The following is a 21,490-nucleotide window of genomic DNA, read 5'->3' on the forward strand; positions in this document are numbered from 1 at the left end:
TGTTCTCCCTGATGCATCTCCCCCAGGGTTTTTATATCAGTAGCATGGAGGGCGTTACTTTAATCGGCCATTTACTCCTTAGACTTGTTCAATGAGATGGGAGTTTAATTATTAATGAACAAACTGCTTTATCTTGTTTAGGGGAAAAACGTTTAACAATGACAGAAAACAAAACAATTGAAGATGAGTCTAAAATTACCTTTACATCATCTAATCAAACAATTAACAACCTACACATATTTAAGATAAGATTTTTCTTTTTTCCTCCAAGATACATAATCCTAACAATTTATACTTTTTTAGGAAATTCCCCATATTGATGAGTCCAGGAAGCATTAACTTAAGAGGCTGAGCTGGGGAAGGGATGAGTACAGGCACTGGGTTCATGAGGCTTGGAGTCTTTCCTGCGTTCTGGAAGTCGTCACTTTGAGGGCACTCTTTAGTCAGGGAGAACCTGGAAGAAAGAATCCTGGGGAACACTCAAATGATTCGGAGTCAAGAAGGGGAGTAATAGTTCTAGGGAGTATACAAAAGTTCATCAGTAAATGAAAGGTGGTACAGAAGTAGATTCTAGGCCTGAGTAGGGGAGAGGAGATGTCCTGAGAAAATCAAGATAGATAAAGCCCTTATATAAAGTCTAGGTATAGCTGTTCCTAGAGGAATAGGAATATTCCTGGAGTATTGTACTAACACCTGATCAGGATTAAGGAGAAAGAACATGGAAGCACAATCCTGTGATAGGAAATAGAACTAAATGGAAACCCAGAACTAATTAATTGAGTACACAATGATGCCTTTGATTGGCAGCAAGGCCTGTAGTGAGAGACCTTCAGTGGAAATGACGGAAGCCAGGGAAAAGTGTAGGAGGGATTATTTCAGTTGTATGTGCATATGTTCTACTTAAGTAAATAACTATACATTTTTAAGTGTACTGAGCATGTTTTAGCAAGTTTTATTTCTTTCACAAATTATAGATACTGAATTTCCTATCAGATGCTCAGCAAATATCTAGTAGATACAAAAAAATGTTATTGTGCCAGAGACGGAGATAGATCCTACTTCTAGAAAGAACTCACTGCCCAGCTGTGAGAAGTATGGTTAGATGAAAACTTCCAGCTGTCAGTCTGCCTCAGCTTTTGAGCCATGGTCAAGATTTTCTAGAGAAGCCAGTTGATGACTGAGCAAGGCAGTCATGCAAGAGCCTGTTCCTGCCCAAGGTGGGACTCATCTAACAGGTAATCTTTGTTTAGAAACTCTCTGTTGACAATGTTGTGTTACTTCGTGAATCACCAAGTTACTAATTACTCTAAATCTGACTGGTTATGGTATTTAACTAGTATGTTATGATACAGACTCTTTTTGGTAGCCAGGAGGTTCATTTGGTCTCTTAATGGTATGAGAGAATGAAAGCAAAGGTAAAGGTTATGAGGGTACATGAAAACCTGCATATAAGAGTTAATTTTGATGGGCCCTTGATTAACAGCAATAACAAGAAAACTATGCTTATTGAAACTCAAAGATAATCCAAATCTTCATTCTTGTTCCCAAATCCCATCTTCATATCCAGATCATCTTTTCCTAGCATGTATTGAAACCTCTCCCCTTTTCCATTCTCTTTTCAGTATATGAGTATACTACTACCCTGATAAAGTAAATGAAAGAAAACCCAAAACGGATATGAGTGAGTGCTAACTAACTAAGAAGATACTACCACAAAGTATTGGTATAATCCCTGAATAAAATAAGCAGAGTGGGGTGTGAAGGTTCATCGCCATGACCATGGTAGTATGGTGGGGTGGCAAGCAAAGAGAGGGAAGAGGTAATGAAAATTGAGGATATAAGAACTATTCACATTAAGGTTTGAAATTCACAAGAATTGATAGGAATCACGATTATATCTTTTTTCAGGTGTTCATAAAAAGTGAATTTTCACTAGAAATGATGCTGTCAATTTAAGTGTTTTCTTTCAATTTGACAGACACTGACACATTTTAACCTGTTCTTTTCCAATATCTCAATATATTTTGCACGGGCAGGGATAAAATCCTGACTGTTATGATGAAATCTAATATACATGACTGAAATATAATCTAGGGAATCTTAAGTCACAGCATTCCCAAATAACTAAGAATTTACTCATCCATATTGGATACTTGGAAGGACTATTTATTCATCTATCCATCCAATCACATTTTCACATATTGTCAATCGTTATTGAGTTCCAGCATATCTTAGGTTTTATGTACACAGGTGTTCTTAATGTAACTTCTAGGGAATCAGATTTTTTCAGTGATGCATCTAAATTTTAATTTGCCTAAAAGAACTGGCCATATCTGTGATTTTAATGTCAACATGGAATCATTCTGGGCTTTACTAAGCTTCTTGAAAACCAAAGCAATGTTGTACTCCATTTTGGATATCTTCTAAAAATATATATAAATCTTAAAAGATTTATAATCAATGAGTGTTTCACAAACTTCATCTGAAATATACTGCAAGAAATCTTAGACTCTCTTATAATACAAATAGAAATTTTCAAAACAGATATTCCTTGAAAAGAGTGGAGAAAAGTACGCCATTACACACAACTTCATTAATAAAATCTGAAGGAACTGCATATCTCTTTTGGAAAACATTGTAAGTTAGCCTCATTTCCATGCAAGGAGATGGATTAGGTACATTGGACATGGCTTTGAAGTTTAGAACATTATGTCTAGAATGTAATGTTGAATATGCGGAAATACTGAATTCTTGAAATAATTCTCTGGATACTTGAAAATAGTTATTTTAGCTAACACACAATTTACACGTTAATACATAGTTATTATACATGTTGCCTCATATTGTGTAAAGAAACCCATGAAATGAGTTACTTTGGGAGTTTATATAAATAAAAAAATGTACTCAAAAAGAGCTAAAATTGCTTTCAGATGCATTGTGCTGACTTATTTGTCCAAGGGTCTGATAGGTTGGGGTTGATTTTAGGACAAGTAGCTGCCATGTTTTTCCATGAGGTGCTTCCACATCACATTCAGAGACAAAACTAGAATTTCAAAGAATCATCAAATTGGGGCCAGCCCAGTGGCATAGTGGTTAAGTTTTCGCCCTCCACTTCAGCAGCCTGGGGTTTGCAGGTTCGGATCCCTGGCGGTGGACCTAGCACTGCTCAGTTAAGTCACACTGTGGCAGCATCCCATATAAAATAGAGAAAAACAGGCACAGATGGTAGCTCAGTGACAATCTTCCTCAAGCAAAAAGAGCAAGATTGGCAACAGATGTTAGCTCAGGGCCAATCTTCCTCGCACACACACACACAAAAGAATCATTGAACTGACAATCTTTGATTTTACTTCGTGATTTTATCCCCAAACCCAGGTGAAACACCAATTTTAAATTCAGTTAAATTTCCAGTTCAAGATGGCAAGGGAGAAAGATCCTGAACTTACCTCCTCCCACAGACACACTGAGTCTATAGCTACGTATCAAACAATTTCCTCTTTAAAAAAACCTAAAGGCTGGCTGGGTGACAACTAACATTAGGTAAACTAGAAGAAAATCACACTGAAGCACGTAGGAGAGGCTGGGATACTATCTCACCATAAGCAGCAGCCCCGTGCCAGGACCCACAACCAGGAGAAAACTTAAAACCTGGGGATTCTCCCTGAGCAGGGAAATGGTCAAAACCCACACTACGCATCCAATTTTTAAGACCTGCATCTGAGATACAAGCCCCAAACTATCTAAGTTTGAAAAACAACAGGGCTCGCATCCAGAAACCCACAAGATTGTAGTGATCCAGGAAGAGGCTCTTACAGGGCCCTCAGGCTCAGAATTACCTCCCCAGGGCCCAGCTCAGAGGCAGCCGGTTGTGCCCAGACTTAAAGTGAAGGAGACTCGCCTGCTTATATTAAAGCGTTGGCCTGAGGGGCAGGCATCTAACTTAACACATGCCATCTAAGAGCCTGGCTGGAATACTCTCCGAGGACGGAGACTGGCAGGTGCCATCTTCTCCCTCTCCCAGAGTACCAGTATCTCCTGGAAGGGAGCTTTTACATGCATCTGGTGACTCAGTCTTTGTGGCTACCACCCAGGAAATGCTTCTTGACTGCCTGGCTCTGGAGGCCAGGGGAGCTTGCATTCCTGATCCCATGGGACTATGATAATCAGTGTCACCCAGAAAAGAGTTCATACCTGACTTAACTCAAAATGGATTAAAGAATTGAACATAAGACCTGAAACTATAAAACTCGTAGAAGAAAACGTAGATGGTAAGCTCTCTGACATAGGTCTTGATGAAGATTTTTTGATTCTGATACCAAAAGCAAAAGCAATAAAAGCAAAAATAAAGTGGAACTACATCATACTAAAAAGCTTCTGCACAGCAAATAAAACCAAGAAAATGAAAAGGTAACCTTCTGAATGGGAGGAAATACTTGACAATCATATAACTAATAAGGAGCTAATATCCAAAATAAATGAGGATTGCATACAACTCAGCAGAAAAACATGATCCAATTAAAAACTAGACATAAGATCTGAACAGACATTTTTACAAAGGCGTACAGATGGCCAACAGGCATGTGATAAGATGCTCAACATCATTAATAATCTGGGAAATGCAAATCAAAACTGCAGCTCACACCTGTTAGAATGGCTGTTATCAAGAACACAAAAATTAACAATGTTGACAAGGATGTGGAGAAAAGGGAACCCTTGTGCACTGTTAGTGGGAATGTATATTGGAAAACAGTATGGAAGTTCCTCAAAAAGTTAAAAATAAAACTACTATATGGACTAGCAATTCTACTTCTGGGAAAAACTAACTGGAAAGGATGTAGGAATCCCCATGCTCATTGCAGCATTATTTACAATAGCCAGATATGGAAACAACCTACGTGTCTATGGATGAATGGATAAAGAAATTGTGATAGGATCTGGTCCAGTGGCGTAGTGGTTAAATTCGGCATGCTCCACTTAGCAGCTCAGGTTAGTGGGTTTGGATCCCAGGTGTGGACCTACACCACTCATTAAGCCATGCTATGGCGTCAACCCACATACAAAATAGAGAAAGATGGGCACAGATGTGCGCTCGGGGCCAATCTTTCTCAAGCAAAAAAGAAAAAAAAAGGAATCGCAGTGTGTATATATATATATATAATGCAGTACATATATATATGTATATATGTATGTGTAGTGAAGTACTACTTAAACGTAAAAGAGAATGAAGTCTTGCCATGTGTGACTACATGGATGGACCTAGAGGACATTATGCTAAGTGAAATCAGTCAGACAGTGAAAGACAAATACTATATGACTTCTCCTATATGTAGAATCTGAAAAGAAAAAAATAAAAACAAGCTCATAGATCTAGAAAATAGACTGATGGTTGCCAGAGGAAGGGAGTGGGAGATGGGAGAAACGAGTGAACTCTTTTGGTGTTTTTAGTTTAAATAAATTGTTTTAAAAAAAGAGGGGCTAGCCCCATGGCATAGTGGTTGAGTCCTGTGCAACCCAGGCTCTCGGGTTCGATGCTGGGTGCAGGCCTGCACCACTTGTCAAGCCTTAGTGTGGTGGTGAACCACATACAAAATAGAGAAAGATTGACACAGATGTTAGCTCAGGGCTAATCTTCCTCAGAAAAAAAACAAGAGAGAAGTGTATAGATCTTGCCCACACTCTCTTTGATTGACCACAGGCTGGATGTAGGTGACAATGAGGTGGTGGAGCAGTGATTCTCAGGCTTTAGCATGCATCAGAATCACCTGGAGGGCTTGTGCAAACAGATGTCTGGGCTTCAGTCTCATAGTTTTTGATTCAGTACATCTAGAACGCAGCCTTGTAATTTGCGTCTCTAATAAGTTCCCAGGTGATGCTGATGCTGCTGGTATGAGGACCACTCTTTGAGGGATGGAGGAGCCAGGTGATGAGAGGAGTCTGGGTCCATGAGTCACTGTGTGGACAAAAGCCACTTGTTAATCATGGATATATGCTCTAATTATATTTGCAACTTGATATATTTGGGGGTCTATTTGCTAGAACAGCTCTCATTACCCTAACTAATAGAGGGAGTAAATGAATAAGGCATGTTTGAGAATGGTATGAGCATTTAAGTGGAACTTGAAGGTAATATAGAAGGAAAGATGTTTCAACTGATGTGGAGGAACAACTATAAGCAAGGCATTAGTTGTAGGAAAGGAAGAAAAGGAGTGAATTAGAAGAGAGAGTGGAAATATAGATTCCGGTGTGGTTGTGACGTGTCAATAAGGAGACTGAGTTGGAGAAAAGGATTAGGAGTAGCAAATAATGGGGCTCTAAGTCTCAAGAAAAAATAATTAAGTTAAACTATACGTGTCATAAATAACCTTAATACAAAATGCAAAAAGATATAACAGTAGATTTAAGATTCACTCCATATAGATAACATTTTAAAAACAAAGGTTTTGTTAATCATAAATTATCTTTATTCATTATAGTTACCTGAGTGGGTAATTAAAGTGATAGAGAATGCAAGGGCGTTGAAATTAACGGTCAACAGGTGCCATGGGCTTACTTAAGGAGTATTGTTCAATTATAAGGGTCTAAAATATGAAATTCTTCATCTTTTTGTGCAGAGTTTGGATATGTAGAGTACATATCTTTTAAAATATTACATATGATTTGCCAGATATGTCTCTCATTTCATGTATACAAAACTGAATATTCTTGTGTTGAAATCTACACTAGAAGATGAATCGAATTGGGCACTTCCCTCTTGCCACACAGTGAAACTGACACAGCAATAACTATGTTCCGTCTCACCCAAAAGGTCTGTAATGGGAAACTGGCACATCGTAAATCTAGTTGCATGAAAGTGAGTTTTGTAGAGAAGAAATGACATACATTTAACTAGGTCTTCTTACAATCTTCAAGCTGTCATCTTTGTCTCAGATATAGCCATCAAAGGAAGCAGAGTGGCCCTGTTGTTCTTCATCCTTGTCATAATAACACCACTGAAATATGCAGGACATTCAGCATTTTAGGTGTAAACCTTTTTATCAGTGTCTCTTCAGTACATGACTTAATGCATGAACACCTTTTTAAAATTCAACTAGTGATGCTAAACAAAGTTATCCTATGTTTTAAGAATAGAAACTAAATAAGTAAGGGGACTGTGTCTTAAATATATATAGGATAGTAGGTTTTTCTTCTAAGGCCCAACAAGGCTTTCACTCATAGATTAATGTAAGGAAACAATCAAGCTTGGGATTCTTGAAAAACACTGTCTTCTTATGGGAAAAAAAGCATTCTGTTAAAAAGACAATATTTGAAGTAAAAATGAGGTAATTATTTTAATAGCCTATTGAAGAAATCCATCAAAGAGGGAGGATACAATTTGGGCACCTTGTTAATCATTCTTTTTTGGATTTGTATGAGTTGTAAGCTGCTCTGTGGGGTTAACTCAATTAGAAGTGCTCCCAGCTATCATAAATCTCTTCATTTTAAGTGCATCATTAATTTTATGACAAAATTAACCCAACACCATTAGAGCAACAGGCAAATCTTGACAGCTATTTTTTTCTTACACTGTTCTAGTTGATATTTGTTGGGGTCCACAAACAATTTTAACAGTTCACTAGGTTTTAACCTTGAGCCTACTACAGCTGATGGGGTCCTAGGATCAGCTCTGACATAATCATTGCTATGCCCCTGTGGGTACAGTCAATGAACATCACAGCTAGCTATGATACATGAAACTTTTTCCTACCACATAGAACCATCCTTGGTGTGTTCCCTCTAATAGGGGAAGATTACTTTCAGCTTTCTGCTTGCTGTGTTCTGATAACCTTGAGTATCTAATTGTAATTGAGAGTCAAGTGACTTCTACAGAGTATGCATTTTAATTAGCTATCATAGGGAGTAGGGAGTCTGTTTGTCTAGATTTACTTCCTTTGTACTAATTAATTGGAAGTCAAGGGTCGGGATCTTGTCTTGCAGAGTCCATTGAAGACATTCATTTCAAATATTTATATACATCTGCTTACAAGCGTGGGATTCAGAGTTAATTTCACATTGTAATATAGGCCAAAAAGAAGCGTTTATATGAACGTGCAGGCATTGTGCTGCAAGTAATAATGATGGTAAGGTAAATATTCAAAAAGATTTATATTTTCTATTGCAATCTTAAAGGTGAATAAAGTGCATTGTCTTTTTTTGTTTGTCAGTTGGTTTTTGTGAGGAAGATTGTCCTTGAGCTAACATCCATTGCCAATCCTCCTCTTTTTGCTTGAGGAAGATTGTCCCTGAGCTAACAGCTGTGCCAGTCTTCCTCTATTTTGTATGTAGGATGCTGCCACAGGATGGCCTGATGAGCGGTGTGTAGTTCCGTGCCCAGGATCTGAATCTGCAAACCCCGAGCTGCCAAAGTGGAGTGCACAAACATAACCACTGTGCCACCGGGCTGACCCCAAGTGTATTGTTTTAAAAATCACTAAGCAGGCAGGAGAGAAAGCCAAAGGCAATGATTATACCTTAATTGAATTTGAACAGAAATTATATTAAAAATAAAAGGCAAATAATTCAAGATTTGAAGATTCCATAGAAAGTAATCAAAATGTAGAATTGAGGCAGTGTCTGAATACCCCAATACTTTTGTATCCAATTATTTAAAATAAAAAAATTTACACAAAAACTATTTCAGTTCTAAACTTTGCCTTGTGCCTGGAGGTATAACACTACCAAAAGAGTTGGTTACAATAATACTAGTCTTGCAAATAATTTTAAAATTCGTAAAACTATAAATATTTTATTGCTCTATAAAGTTTGTATTTGCCTTATTTACTAAACATATATTGACCCTCCACATGCAACTGTGTGGTTCTGCAAAATGTGAGATTTAAGGATCCGTCCAAGCAGTACAAAATAACTAGCTCCAGATGCTCTAATCATGATGTTAAACAGATTCTCCCCTTACATTATTCTTCCCTGCTAGTCCAACATCTTTATGATCCACTCTTGAACATATTCTCTCTCATATTAATCAGGTCTTGCAGTTATTCCTGGAGCAGGGACTGTGTTTCCCTGCTTGAGCTGGTTGAACCTGGTTATTGGTCTGAAGACAATGAGATGGGAACAAACTGTGAGAAGAACCAGGATTACCTTGTAAGGCATCTGCCTCAGGTGAGGTCTTTACAGAGTCTCCAGGCAAAGGCAGGTTGTTTTCCTTTAGCAGGTGGAAAGGTGCTCCTTCTTTCAGTCTGAATGAGAAATTTGGAGGTTTGAAATTTTCACTCTTCTCCACCCAAATATCCCCTTCCCAATTCTCTTTTTATAAGATCACTGGCCTTAGCTATGAAACAAGTCAAGTCTATGCCAGAGTACCTTCTTTGTAGTTCTGCTCCATTTAAAACTAAATCAGGGACTAAGTTTAATTATAGTCTGCCTGAAGCCGTAGGAGGCAGGAGTCTCTTCAACAGCTTCCAGTTTGGCCTTCTGACCTATATAGTGCACCTTGAGCTGATAGCTGGCTAACCTGAGTGTATTATTTTCTTTTTTAAGGCTTAAATAAATCATCCATCAATACAATCCTTATAATTATTATTGTCCACATATTGATCAAGGAGCACAGCTACCATGTAAGCTTGTGCTTCATCTTCTACCTGTAACTCATCCCAGTTATCACTGGTGTGACTCTTGGAAGTTGTAATGTTACTGCATGTCAGAGTGATTGTCACCCCACTTATCACCAACAGTGGATTCCTTATTATATCTGACTAGTGGGTGAATCTATTTTAGAATTCCTTCCTAATACTTTACTCTTAAAGGTCACTTTTTATTTCCCAAAGCAGAGCCTGAGACAAGGACTTTGTGGAAGCAGGTTACATTGGGTAGTGATCTGGAGAAGAGGTGTGGGAAACTGGGAATAGTAGAAAAGCCACACAAGTAGGTATTATCAAATTGATCGCTGCATGGGAAACTTGCTTCTCAGAGACCTTCAAAAGAGGCAGGAATAATGAAGCACAGAATTAGCTGTCTAAGAAACAAAATGGGCCATTTTTTATTGGTTAATGGTTGCACTATGGTGCATTAACACTTTCACATCTCTAGGTTGCTCGTGCCTGAGTGCTAGGTGGGTTCTTGTAGCTGTCCTTGTCCTCCCCACAGCCTGTCCCATATCATTTGTCTTCAGATAAATAATCAAACTAGGAGAGCAGCTTAAGTAAGGAAGATTTGCAAGACCTGGTTCATATGAGGTGGAACACATTCAAGAGTGGATCACAAAGATGTTTACCAGCAGAAAAGATTACAACAGAATTTGTTTAACATCATGGCAGGGACATTTAGAGCTAGTTCTTTTGCATTGCCTCAGAGGTGCTCCAGGGCAGAAAGCAAGAGTGTGTCATGAGCCAAATAATGGCCCCCGAAAGATGTGTCTGCCCTAATCCCTGGAATCTGTGAATATGTTACTTTACATTGCAAAAGGGAGAAATGGACCAGGAGTTATAGGCCTAAGAAAGATATTTAAAAGGCAGAAAATTGATGGAAAGAGGGGATAAATAAATATTGCATAACCTAACTGCCAGACAGCACTGGAAATAGAGCATTTTCTCTATAGCTAATGATTAGTAAATGGAAAAGAAAAAATAAAAAGCACCTTGGATTATGTTTTTATAAAATTCCATAGAACAAAGACCCGAGGACATCATTCTCTCCTACACTTATGGAATTGTTGCAAAAAGACAACTTCTGAAAATTGGTTGATATTGTAAGAAACAAGAAACAGATATTATGACACCTGAGGAGAAAATACACTGAACAGGAAAATAAAAAGCTCAGTTAAAAAGGAATCTGAGTAAGATAAGGAAGGACTCACCTCTGAGGCACATGCATGCATGCACACACACCCTCCTACATGCACACATGAAAGATCAACTGAGACTGCAGTGAAAAAAGTAAATCAGGAACTCAGGCGAGAAACTTGAAAGTCTCTTCAAGAATAAATGGGAAAAAAAGAGCCAAATTATCAAGATGATATATACGGTAAAGAAAAAAAGAAGGATTTATCCTAAGAACTATAGGCATTTCTGTGTATCAAAAGAAAACAATTGGGACAGAAGTAATAAAGACTTCTTGAAGAAAACTAACCTCCTCTGAAAATAGATTGTAGTAGGTAGACACAATTAATAAAAAGGTATGTGCATATTTGGTAAAATATTTTCATTTAAATTAGGTTTTTTCATTTTTTTAAGTCTGGGGAGAAATGTCACAAAGAAATAAAGTTCCATATGGTCTCAGATTTATTCTTATCAACACTGAATACCTGAAAGCAGTGAGGCAGGTTCAGGCTAATTTTGGAGGAAAAGGAAAAGCCCCAGAAATGTATATCCAGTTGAGTTGACGTTCATATTTGAAGGCCTTTGAGAAATGTCTGTATATATGTGAAAGTTCAGCGAATATACTACAGATAAAGGCTTTTCATAAGTGTACTTGATGAAATAGAACAATAAAATTTTATATTAAGGAATAAAGACTAGGGATTGGTTACCACTATGGACAAGGGTAGTGATTTCTGAAATTCTAAGTTAGAGAAGCTAAACATGATTGAATTTTAGGTAAAATAGGAAAGAAGTGCCATCTTCACAATTAATGGGATATCAAAGCCAGTGTGTGAGAATATGTGAGTGTGTCTGTGTATTATTGTGTGTTTAGATAGATTTCCACAAACACCATTGACACTTGGAGACAGCAGGGATAGAGGTTACTCCAGTATGAAATCTCATTGTCCAGTTATTTCCTATCTAACTTTTGGCATTATTCATTGAGAAATGCTGTATCCCATGAGTCGAATCAATCTAAATTTAAATTCTGCATATTGTTTTTAAGTATTTCCATAAATAGCCTTGTATTTAAAACTCCCAAATTTTATTCCCAACTATATTTTACAATTTATTCTGTGTATGAAAAGATTTTCACCCTTATAAATTTCTATATTGCTGACCTGAATAAGACACATATGGTTTTCCCTATGGACATTATATTTTGAAAGGCTGGAACAGTTATATTTTTGACTTTCCAAGCCACTACAGCATAAATAAGTTGGAAATCAAGATGCATTAGGAGGCTTATAATTTCTGCAGAAGAAACTATACCTAAAAAGTTATCTTGGAGTAAACAAATGACTAAACTATCAGGATTGCATTGCTTACGTTCATTATCTTACAAACCACAGGCTATAGGGGCAGACTGCCCATCAGAGAGAATGAACATATTCTAAGCATAGAATTTATCAAATAAGCCATCTTTAGTACCAATTTTTCTTTTGATTTTTGATCACTTTGGATACAAAAATGTTGGGCTTCACTAGAAACTATTTTTCTGCATAAATTGCAGCCACTTAAGTATAATATCTACTAGAGAAAATTTAAACAAGAGAACTTGTTTCATTTATTTTTCTTTTTTTTTTAGCATAGATACAGGCATAGGGTGGTATGAAATACATGTTCCTGGGTCTTTGGATATGATCAGCAAAAACTAAACGTTTTTCTGAATAAAACTGCTTCTGTATATTTTTAATTATATTTATCTTTTTCTGGATGTGTTCACTTTCTGGATGTAAGTTAGCAATGGATTTAGTAGCAGAATTGAAAAATGAAGCATTTTTGTTGTTGTTTTTCTCCCATTCAAAATACTTGGAAAAAATATTTTTTGTGCTATATTACCTGGTAGCCATCTTCACAACAAAATGCTTGAGTCTCTCCTTTTCTTACAAGTTACAATTCAAGGGTTCCTATTTAAATAATGACTCTAATCCACCTTAAATTTAAATGTATCATCTAATATTGAGAAAGTTATCATTAAATAAACTGGCCATAACTGGAATGGGCATAAGGTGAAGAAAACTGCTTTCTGAAAGTGGTGGGCTATATTTTGCTCAATTCTGCAGGACTTTTATTCTGTTATATTTTAATACTTAAATAATACTACAGGAAAGAGTTGAATTTGTAAATAGGAGTAGAGTTCTTAGAGATGAATAAGATTTTACATCCAGGGTATATGTTTGAAGATATAGAGATGAGAGAAGATAAAGGAAAATAAGCAATATTTTTTTCTACTTCCTTCACCACATATACCAATTTTGCCTGTTAGGAATTTTGAAATTGTGGGCATTTTGCATATTATAGTTCATTTATAATAGCCATAATGAGCACTGAGTGTTGAACTTCTTCATATTCGAGTAATCATAAAAATGAAAAGTAACATTCCTAAAAGAAAAGTGCAAGCTTAAATCTCAACCTTGAGAACCAACAAAACAAGCATATAATCAAACACAACATAAAATAAAATATAATAATCAATGACATCAAAATGGCCAGAAATAAAACATATTTACATAAATGAAAATGGCCCAATTTATGCAAAACTGTACAAGTGTCTAAATGAAACTTTTTCCCTTAGTAATGACTTTTCTTTATTTTTTTACTGCATAGGCACTTTAATAATACCAAACTTCTATAACTATAACTCATGCATCATCAGCATTAAAGAATTAAAATCAAAAGTTGGGAATGCCGTGATTTTGATGATGAGGAGCTTTTTTTGACTCAGCTGTTCCAGCTGACAGTCATTTAATAGTGGAAGACAGAACATAGCCCTAGATCAGCAGTTCTTAAAAGGACAATTTTGTTCCCCAGAAGAAATTTGGCAACGTCTGTAGTCATTTTGGTTGTTGCAACTTTGGGTGGTGCTAGTAGCGTCTAATGGATAGAAGGCAAGGATCCTGCTAAGTAAACCACCCTACAAAGGACAACGAAAAATTACCCGTCCCAAAACGTCAAGAGGGTGAAAATGCCTGCCTTGGATGAAAAGGCATTTAGGTAGGGAGGGGGGTTTACCAGGAAGCATTCATTTTTAGAAAATATATCCCATCAAAGCTTGAATGAATGTTTTAGGAAGTATTTTGGTGATGGCATTTATAAAGGATGGTCACTGTGCAAGAGAATTATGCATTTGAATTTCTAGCATTTATATGAGCTTTTGCAAAAGAAAATTGAAATAGAAAAAGCTAGAGCTATAGAAATAGAGTAATTTAAGTTTGAGTAGTTGAAAAAATACCTTTGTCCTATAAATACTGAATGCAAAATAACTGTAAATAGGAAAACTATGGACTCTGATGTGGGCCTGAAGGAAGCAGCTTGGATGGTGAAGAGTAATGTGGAAATGAAGATCATGATGGGGCCGCCTGGTGGTGCAGAGGTTAAGTGCGCACGTTCCACTTCCGCGGCCTGAGGTTCACCGATTCGTATCCTGGGTGCAGACATGGCACACATAAAGTAGAGGAAGATGGGCACGGATGTTAGCTCAGGGCCAGTCTTCCTCAGCAAAAAGAGGAGGATTGGCAGCAGATGTTAGCTCAGCGCTGATCTTCCTCCAAAAAAAAAAAAAAAAAGCCATGAAAATGTAGATGGGGCTTAGGGGCTAAAAAGCACATCCTGAGTTCTCTTGACTATGGCTTTCACTAGTGTCTTAGTAAAAAAACACATCATTGATGCCAGATCCCTAGTGATAGTCAGTCCGTTGCATATAATTTATGATTTGCTAGATATTTATACTAATGTTAATTGTATCAAAATCATTCCAAGCTGTGGGTTCTGTTTCTTTCAAATAACAATTTCACTTTCAATTACAAAGCTCTGAAATAAAAAGACCACTTCAGATAACAGAACTCAATGGTAACTCCAGTAAATCAGAGCCCCCTACACTTGTGTCTCTAGTCTGATCCACCAAGTAGGTATACCAATAACCATTCCACTTACAAAATGTCTAAACTGCATCCAATGGAATTTGAGTTTTCCATAAAATACATTTTTTGAGAATGGGAACGGGCAAGAATAGCTTTGGCTTATTTCAACACAATTGTCACACTATTGTGTCTATAACCTATCTTTCCTTCTATTGCAATATGGGACTTATGATGAGCAATGTAAGGCAGGAGAAAAGGAAAAAGTAAGGGAAATGTTTCTCTTTCAAGAAGAGAGAAAATGCCTTCCCTATTGCACTGTGAAAAACGATGCAATGAAATAAATTCTACCCCAGAGACTATGTTCTAAGGATATAACAAAAATTATGTTCTGTGTTTATGAAAATAGTTTTCTAGGAATATTTAAACTACATAAAGAAAAGAGTTTTCTTGTTTTTAAAAACTACCCGACACAAGCACTTAAATATGTAGAATTTCATTTAAATAAGTCAGTCAACAATTTTTTATAAAGTATTTAACACTTCATTGTAGAAACATAGGCAAATGACTATTATAACCAAAATGAAAAATACTGTTCAATTTAAAAAATGTACTTAAACAAGAACCTGAAAAATTTTATGATATGCATAACATTGTTCAAGCAAAATTGCACTAGTATTACATAAATCAATAGTTTATAAAGGCCTCAATATGGCAAAGTTTAGAAATAGGTAGTATGCATGCACATAGTACAACAAAAAGTCTCTTTATAAAACAGCAGTTTTTTTTAATGCTTGTACAAAGGGATAAAGAGCAACCACAAACATATTTCATCTGTTAGGTTAATACATTATGACAGCTAAAAGTCAGTCATGTCTATCAGAGGAACAAAAAGCCCTCCATACCTTTTGAATAAATCTTTTGTGCCTTTAAAGATATTTGTATAAAAATGCTATCCTTTTTTATACAACTTAAGTAAATAGTACTTGTTTCAATCAAAATTTGAAAACAAATAAAGAAGTGAATGGGGTCCATGTGTTTTGCATAACCAAAAGAAACCGGAGTACCAGAGTAACTGGTCAGCATTGATCCTCTCCACCTTTGATTAGGGGCAGTTAATTGTCCTTCTATAACTTGGAAAGTCCTTTAAGAATATATTTTGGATAGGGCAAATAATGGATTAGTCATATTGTATGTTGAAAATATTCATCAATTACTCTATACCATCATGGCTCTTTTGCCTCTTCCTTTTGACCTAGCAAAGAGAATGCATTCACACAGTTGAAATTCTGCCATCAATTTGTGTGCTTATATATCATTCTTTAGTGTTCTGTGTGGTAAGGGGTTGGGTTAATCTTTCACAAAATGCACATGACTGGGAAGAAATTCCTAAGACATGAGTACCCAATGCTCTGTTGTGCTCTAGGCTGGCTATTTACCTCAGGACTGAGGGAGAACAAAATGTCTTATCCCATAGCATGTGTGGTCTTTCCACTTTTAGTTATACTTTTTTGCTATGTTCTACCACCTAAATGTAACTATTGTTTACAGGGTGTATATGTTTAGTATATCACATAGAGTCCACTAAATTTTGGAAAATGTAGTCTTATGTGTTCATGCAAATTAATAATTGAATATATTTTTTAAAGTTTTTCCTCAAAATTCTCATCTATCACTTGGCAATCTAAGGCTAATTTTAAAGCAGGTGATGCTGAACTTGTGAGGGCTATATATTGTCAGCAGTCTGAATCAATTTTTAATGGGCACAAAGAAGAGAGTTGACCATTCAATCATTCTTCCATCAATTTCAACAGAAAAATAAAATGACATTGTATTACAGCTTTCAGACCATATCATGAAAAAGTGCAGAGATTCTCTTTGTTGACTAAGTAGAACCAAAAAAGTTCATACAAAATAGATTGCTCATATTCACACTACAAAGGAATATGTTGTTTTAAATTTTAACAAATTCAAAGGTGTGTCATATCAGCAGCATTGTTGTAAATTGTACTGTAGTGCAGTTCTTTTTCATAAAAATACCATACAAATGGTCAATCAATAGTCATCAGCAAAAAATAAATCCAGAAACCCAGAAAACAATTAACCAGGAAAAAGATAAAGAAAGAGGTAATGCTGATGCCAAAACAAGTATAACAGTGTTGGAACATACAAAAGTAATCCTTATATTTTATACATTTATACAGCATATAAAAGGTATCACTGATTATGCCACTGTCTCTCTTATCCCAATGTCTATTTTCTTTGGAAGCAGTTCTTTCCTTTCATCAACACTTCCTAAGGAGTTTCGACAGTTTTGCCCATCCATGTATAATTTTGCATATACCGGATTGGAGTAATTTGTTGGCTAAAGGAGAAAAAAAATAAATACAATTTTGTTATCAGTTTTGACAACATTAATTAGTTATTTTCTAGAATGTCTATCTTTTCATATTAACATTTATATGCAATGCATTCAATTTACTAAATAGTAATTATTTAAATATAATTTAAATTCTGTTTACAGGCTTTAATTGACTTTAACATGATATTAAATAAAAACATAATTGTATGTTTTTCAGGTAACTTGTGGACCTAAGGGGAAATTTGACATACCATGAAAAGCCTGAAGATGTGAAAATGTTATTCACTAAGACTTTATTTAAAAGCATAAAACATTAAACTAAATTGTCTTTCCAGTCCACACGTTTTCCCCCCTTATTACTACTGCAGTGGCAGGAAAGATGTATTTACAGAAAGTCACCTAATTGGTGCTCATGATTTTCAATATGAAATTAAAAACAAGCAAACCAACAAAAATGAAAGTAAAATATGTTAATAGAGTAGACTTTAAAATAAGGTCAATATTTTTGCTTCAAACAACCTATATGTACTTATCACTGAAAATAGTTTTGGACTCTTTTAAGAAATAGTGAAGTACACAATCATCTTAAGTTTCGTAGATACTTAGAGTATTTTAAGGCGGAATTGAAACATGCAGAAGCAAACTCTTTCAGGTGAAAAACATACACAATGTTCATTATTTTACTAACTGCAACTAAATCCAAAAAATTAGTACCTAATTTTTGTTTAGTTTTGTTTTGTCTTTCCAAAAGCACAACATTAAATCTTCGTTACAACAAAGAAACATCATAATCTTTGAGCCATGCAAATGAGACAAAAATGATAAAAAATGAGAATGAAAAACAGTTGATGTGAGAGAGGAACAAGGGAGAAAATATTCATTCCTAGGAATCTTGATACCCTAATTCTATCCCTCTTCTAACATGACCATTTAACTTTAGACAGAGGACCTTTCTCTAGAAACGAGTTACTTAATGAAAAAAAAAATTAAGAATGGTTTCATTAGACCATTTCTAATTTCTCAATATGATGCCACACTTTGTAGTATATTTTTATTCAACTGGACATCAAATTCATATATACTAAACGAAGTACCTTAATAGGAAATGAATAAAACCAAATACAAATTTGTTCAAAATTATTCAGTTTAAATATGTGACTAGAAATTTCTTTTCTAAGAAGAGCAAATGCTCACGTTTACTGTTAAAGTGCTATAACATTTTCAAATTCAGCAGAAGAGATATTTCTACTTAGCTTGCCTAAAGCGATAACACGTTTTATATGTAATCTTGCATAGGCAGGACACAAAACAAGCCCCCAATTTTAATGCTGTTCTGAAATCTCTTGTTAATTAAAAACTCAATTACAGACAAGCCCTTGTCTAAGTCTAATAATTATCTCTAATTGTGAGGGGTTCTGTGATGGAATGGATATGGAATAATGAATTTTCTTCTCTCACCCCAGCAGTTAGTGGTCCTTTCAAATCAGAGTTTAGGTAGATGGGCGGCGCTGTGTGTGGAAGCTTGAAAGCACTGGACCCGCCCCCTATATACCTGGCCTGTATGTAAACAGAGAATTTTAGTTTCTGATCTAATATCACGGAACTATTTTCATTGACATAAACTCATGTTAAGTCATAAAAATAACACGAAAATTACTCTTTAGCCCTGGGGCATGAACAATATGTTCATGATCGCTTCCATAACTTAAGACAGAACTATTACTGTTGGATCTGTGCCTCATAGGTAGACATTTCTACTATGTCCAGTTTACTGATAGACATGCCATGCATTTGGAAACCTCCATTCATCTCCATTAACTTAATTTTATCCTCTTCAAAGAGATTATATCTTTGCTAGCAGCTGTGAAAATTGCACCAGCCTCCCCGACTTAAGGTTTCTCATTTTGAAAAGTTCTGACAGTAGCCCATCCTGGACACTCAGATATCCAACTGCTTCTAATTAAAGATTCATCACCACTCTATATTTTTAGGAAAAAGATAAAACTTTAAATTTGACATATCATAAAGTAAACCTCTGTATTCTTGGAAATCTGACTTTCTAGTCTAAAACAGATTAATTAGTAATTAAATTGGCTCACTAAGTCTCCATGCAAGACCATTGATTTTAGACTTTCTTGGGTCGAAGGGCAGAGTTAGCCAATCTGGTATACTCATATTCATGATAGAGTATTTATTAGTGATCCAAAAGGAAAAAGAAATAGATGAAAATTTCAAGAATATGAAAATATTAATGAATATACATATTTTAAAAATCTTAACTATCAACTCTTAACAATGAATGATCGCAAATATTGGGACAAAGGCAAGGGTCTCAGGAAAATATTTTAAATATAAAATCAGGTCCATATTGCCTTTTTATTTTTCCCCACAAAGGTCTCATTTAGAACACATTCAAAAACAATCAAAGTAAGGATTGAGGTAAATTTGGGTACAAAATCAGTAAATATTAATTCCCCTTTTTTTAACTCTTCAAACTCTTCTGTGATGGCCTCATGGACAAATCTTTTTTTATTAAATTTATTAACTATTTCACTTCTTTTGATTATGAGGTACCATTGAAGTAAAAGTTTTATCCATTTTGAAAACAAGAAAAACCTTCTACCAAAATCTTCTTTGTGCGTAACCCAATTTATATTTGATTGTATCATGAATATATAAAACCACTGTAACACAACGAACACTCTATTTAAAAAAAAATTTCATCCTTAAGATTGCTTTGGTGTGGCCCTCTGCTTTCCAAAATTGTTCATAGCTGTTAGGACTAGCTGTTTTTTCTACAGTTACTTCTTAGGTAACAATTCACATTTACGTTTCAAACATCAGGAGCCATATAGAATCAGCCATCTAAGTCACATTTAACATAATTTTGGTCAATCAGCCAGCAAATTGGTAAATAAATATTTACTGAGTGTTATATGCTAAGTACATTAAAAAAAAATATTTGAGGGGCACTGGAGCATGGTTTTATCTGCCTAGAGTAAATGTGGAAAAATTTTTAAATGGAGTATTAAAAAGCTATTCTCTTTACATGTCTAAAATTGGCTTAATTCTATCCCAAGAAATAAAAATGATGGGGGAAATAAGAACTCTTTCTCATGAAAAGTCTGCTTTAGCACATCCTCACTATATTTTAGTATGTCCTCAATACCTCATACTATACTTAATGGATACAGTATTTTTATTTCTAAGAAAAATTCCAAGAATTTGAGAATTCCATTGCATATTTAAGATGTCTTTCTCCTTCATAGCTAAATTACCAAATAACAATGTGTGTAGTATATATAGATTTTAATTTCAAGTAGAAAATACTGAAACTTAGGTTACCAGGATTTATTTCATGAAGAATTTCAAATGTAGGAGTTGCTGAATTAATAATTAATAGTAACTATAAAATTATTTCTAATTAGGAAAAAGTCACTACAATATCCTCTCTTACTGTAAAATTTTATTCATGCAACAATGATTGATCTCCTTTCATAGAAATAAATACTTGACCATCAATTTCAGGCTTAGAAAGTCTGGCCGTGGATTCTAAACTAGATTAAATGTATGTGACCCTATTCAACTTCTTTGGGAATAGCTGTGAGTGAAAAACTGTACAAAGATTGGTCCCTGTGATTGTTCACAATATAAAGGTGCATTTTGAACAAAGTACCTTTTATATGTCAGAAAATAAATAAATAAGTATCCAACAAATGAGTAAATAAGCCAAGAAAAATCAGACCATAATAACAAATCGATGCTCTTAATTTATAATAAAATATGCTATAATTATCATGCAAAATGTTCAGATAATACAATGAAGTGAATCTTTGCAAGTCTAATTTACCTGGATAATAGTATCATTTATCTATTTCTCTTAAAAGATGCAAACCTGAGCAGACAGTAATAAGAACTAACAGTAACTTTAAAGATAGACTGTGGATTTTAGGCTATACGTATCAATATCATGTCTCAAATCAATAGCAAGGAGAGTATAGCAGATAAAAAAATACTTTTCAAAAGTGATATTACAAACAAACCCAGGGACACAGCTTAGTTGACTCTTCAATGAAACACTATTGGAAGTAAAGTAGTTATTTTGACAGAAAAGTACTTTGCTCATCTTATTATTATTAAATAAATCAGACAGTGTTTTTACACTAGGCTGTATATTTGGATGTGCTAGTATCGCCACACATTTGAATAATATACTATCTTAAGTAAGCTGTGCATGTTTATAAACTAAGTGAATAAATATGTATTTTCCAAAGCATGTTATATTAACTTCCTACTTCAGGTGAATGCAGACTATTTTTTCTTTAGAAGAGACTATAACATTCAATGGATCCTAAAATTCTTTACTATAACTTCAAATTAAAGAAATGCTGATGAAATTTAGAACCATATTGTAG

At 35.2% G+C, this 21,490-nt stretch overlaps 1 protein-coding gene across 5 annotated transcripts in view; it reads right to left on the bottom strand.

Moving 5' to 3' along the window:
- Window positions 1-15,194: 15,194 nt before the first annotated feature.
- The window catches only part of LRP1B (LDL receptor related protein 1B), a 1,812,874-nt gene continuing 1,806,578 nt past the window's right edge, over window positions 15,195-21,490 (bottom strand). For 2 of the 5 annotated variants that reach the window (XM_070507612.1, XM_070507610.1), the window contains 2 exons: window positions 18,534-18,632; window positions 15,196-17,078 (listed from right to left, as the gene is read on the bottom strand). In XM_070507612.1, the coding sequence (XP_070363713.1) occupies window positions 16,938-17,078; window positions 18,534-18,632 (240 nt within the window). In that variant the 3' untranslated portion in view covers window positions 15,196-16,937. Of the gene's footprint in view, window positions 17,079-18,533; window positions 18,633-21,490 lie in introns of all 5 variants that reach the window. The other 3 variants (XM_044768977.2, XM_070507613.1, XM_070507611.1) reach the window with 3 other exon arrangements.

The sequence above is a fragment of the Equus asinus genome, chromosome 4, assembly GCF_041296235.1.
Source record: "Equus asinus isolate D_3611 breed Donkey chromosome 4, EquAss-T2T_v2, whole genome shotgun sequence".
In the NCBI taxonomy this organism is placed as follows: domain Eukaryota; kingdom Metazoa; phylum Chordata; class Mammalia; order Perissodactyla; family Equidae; genus Equus; species Equus asinus.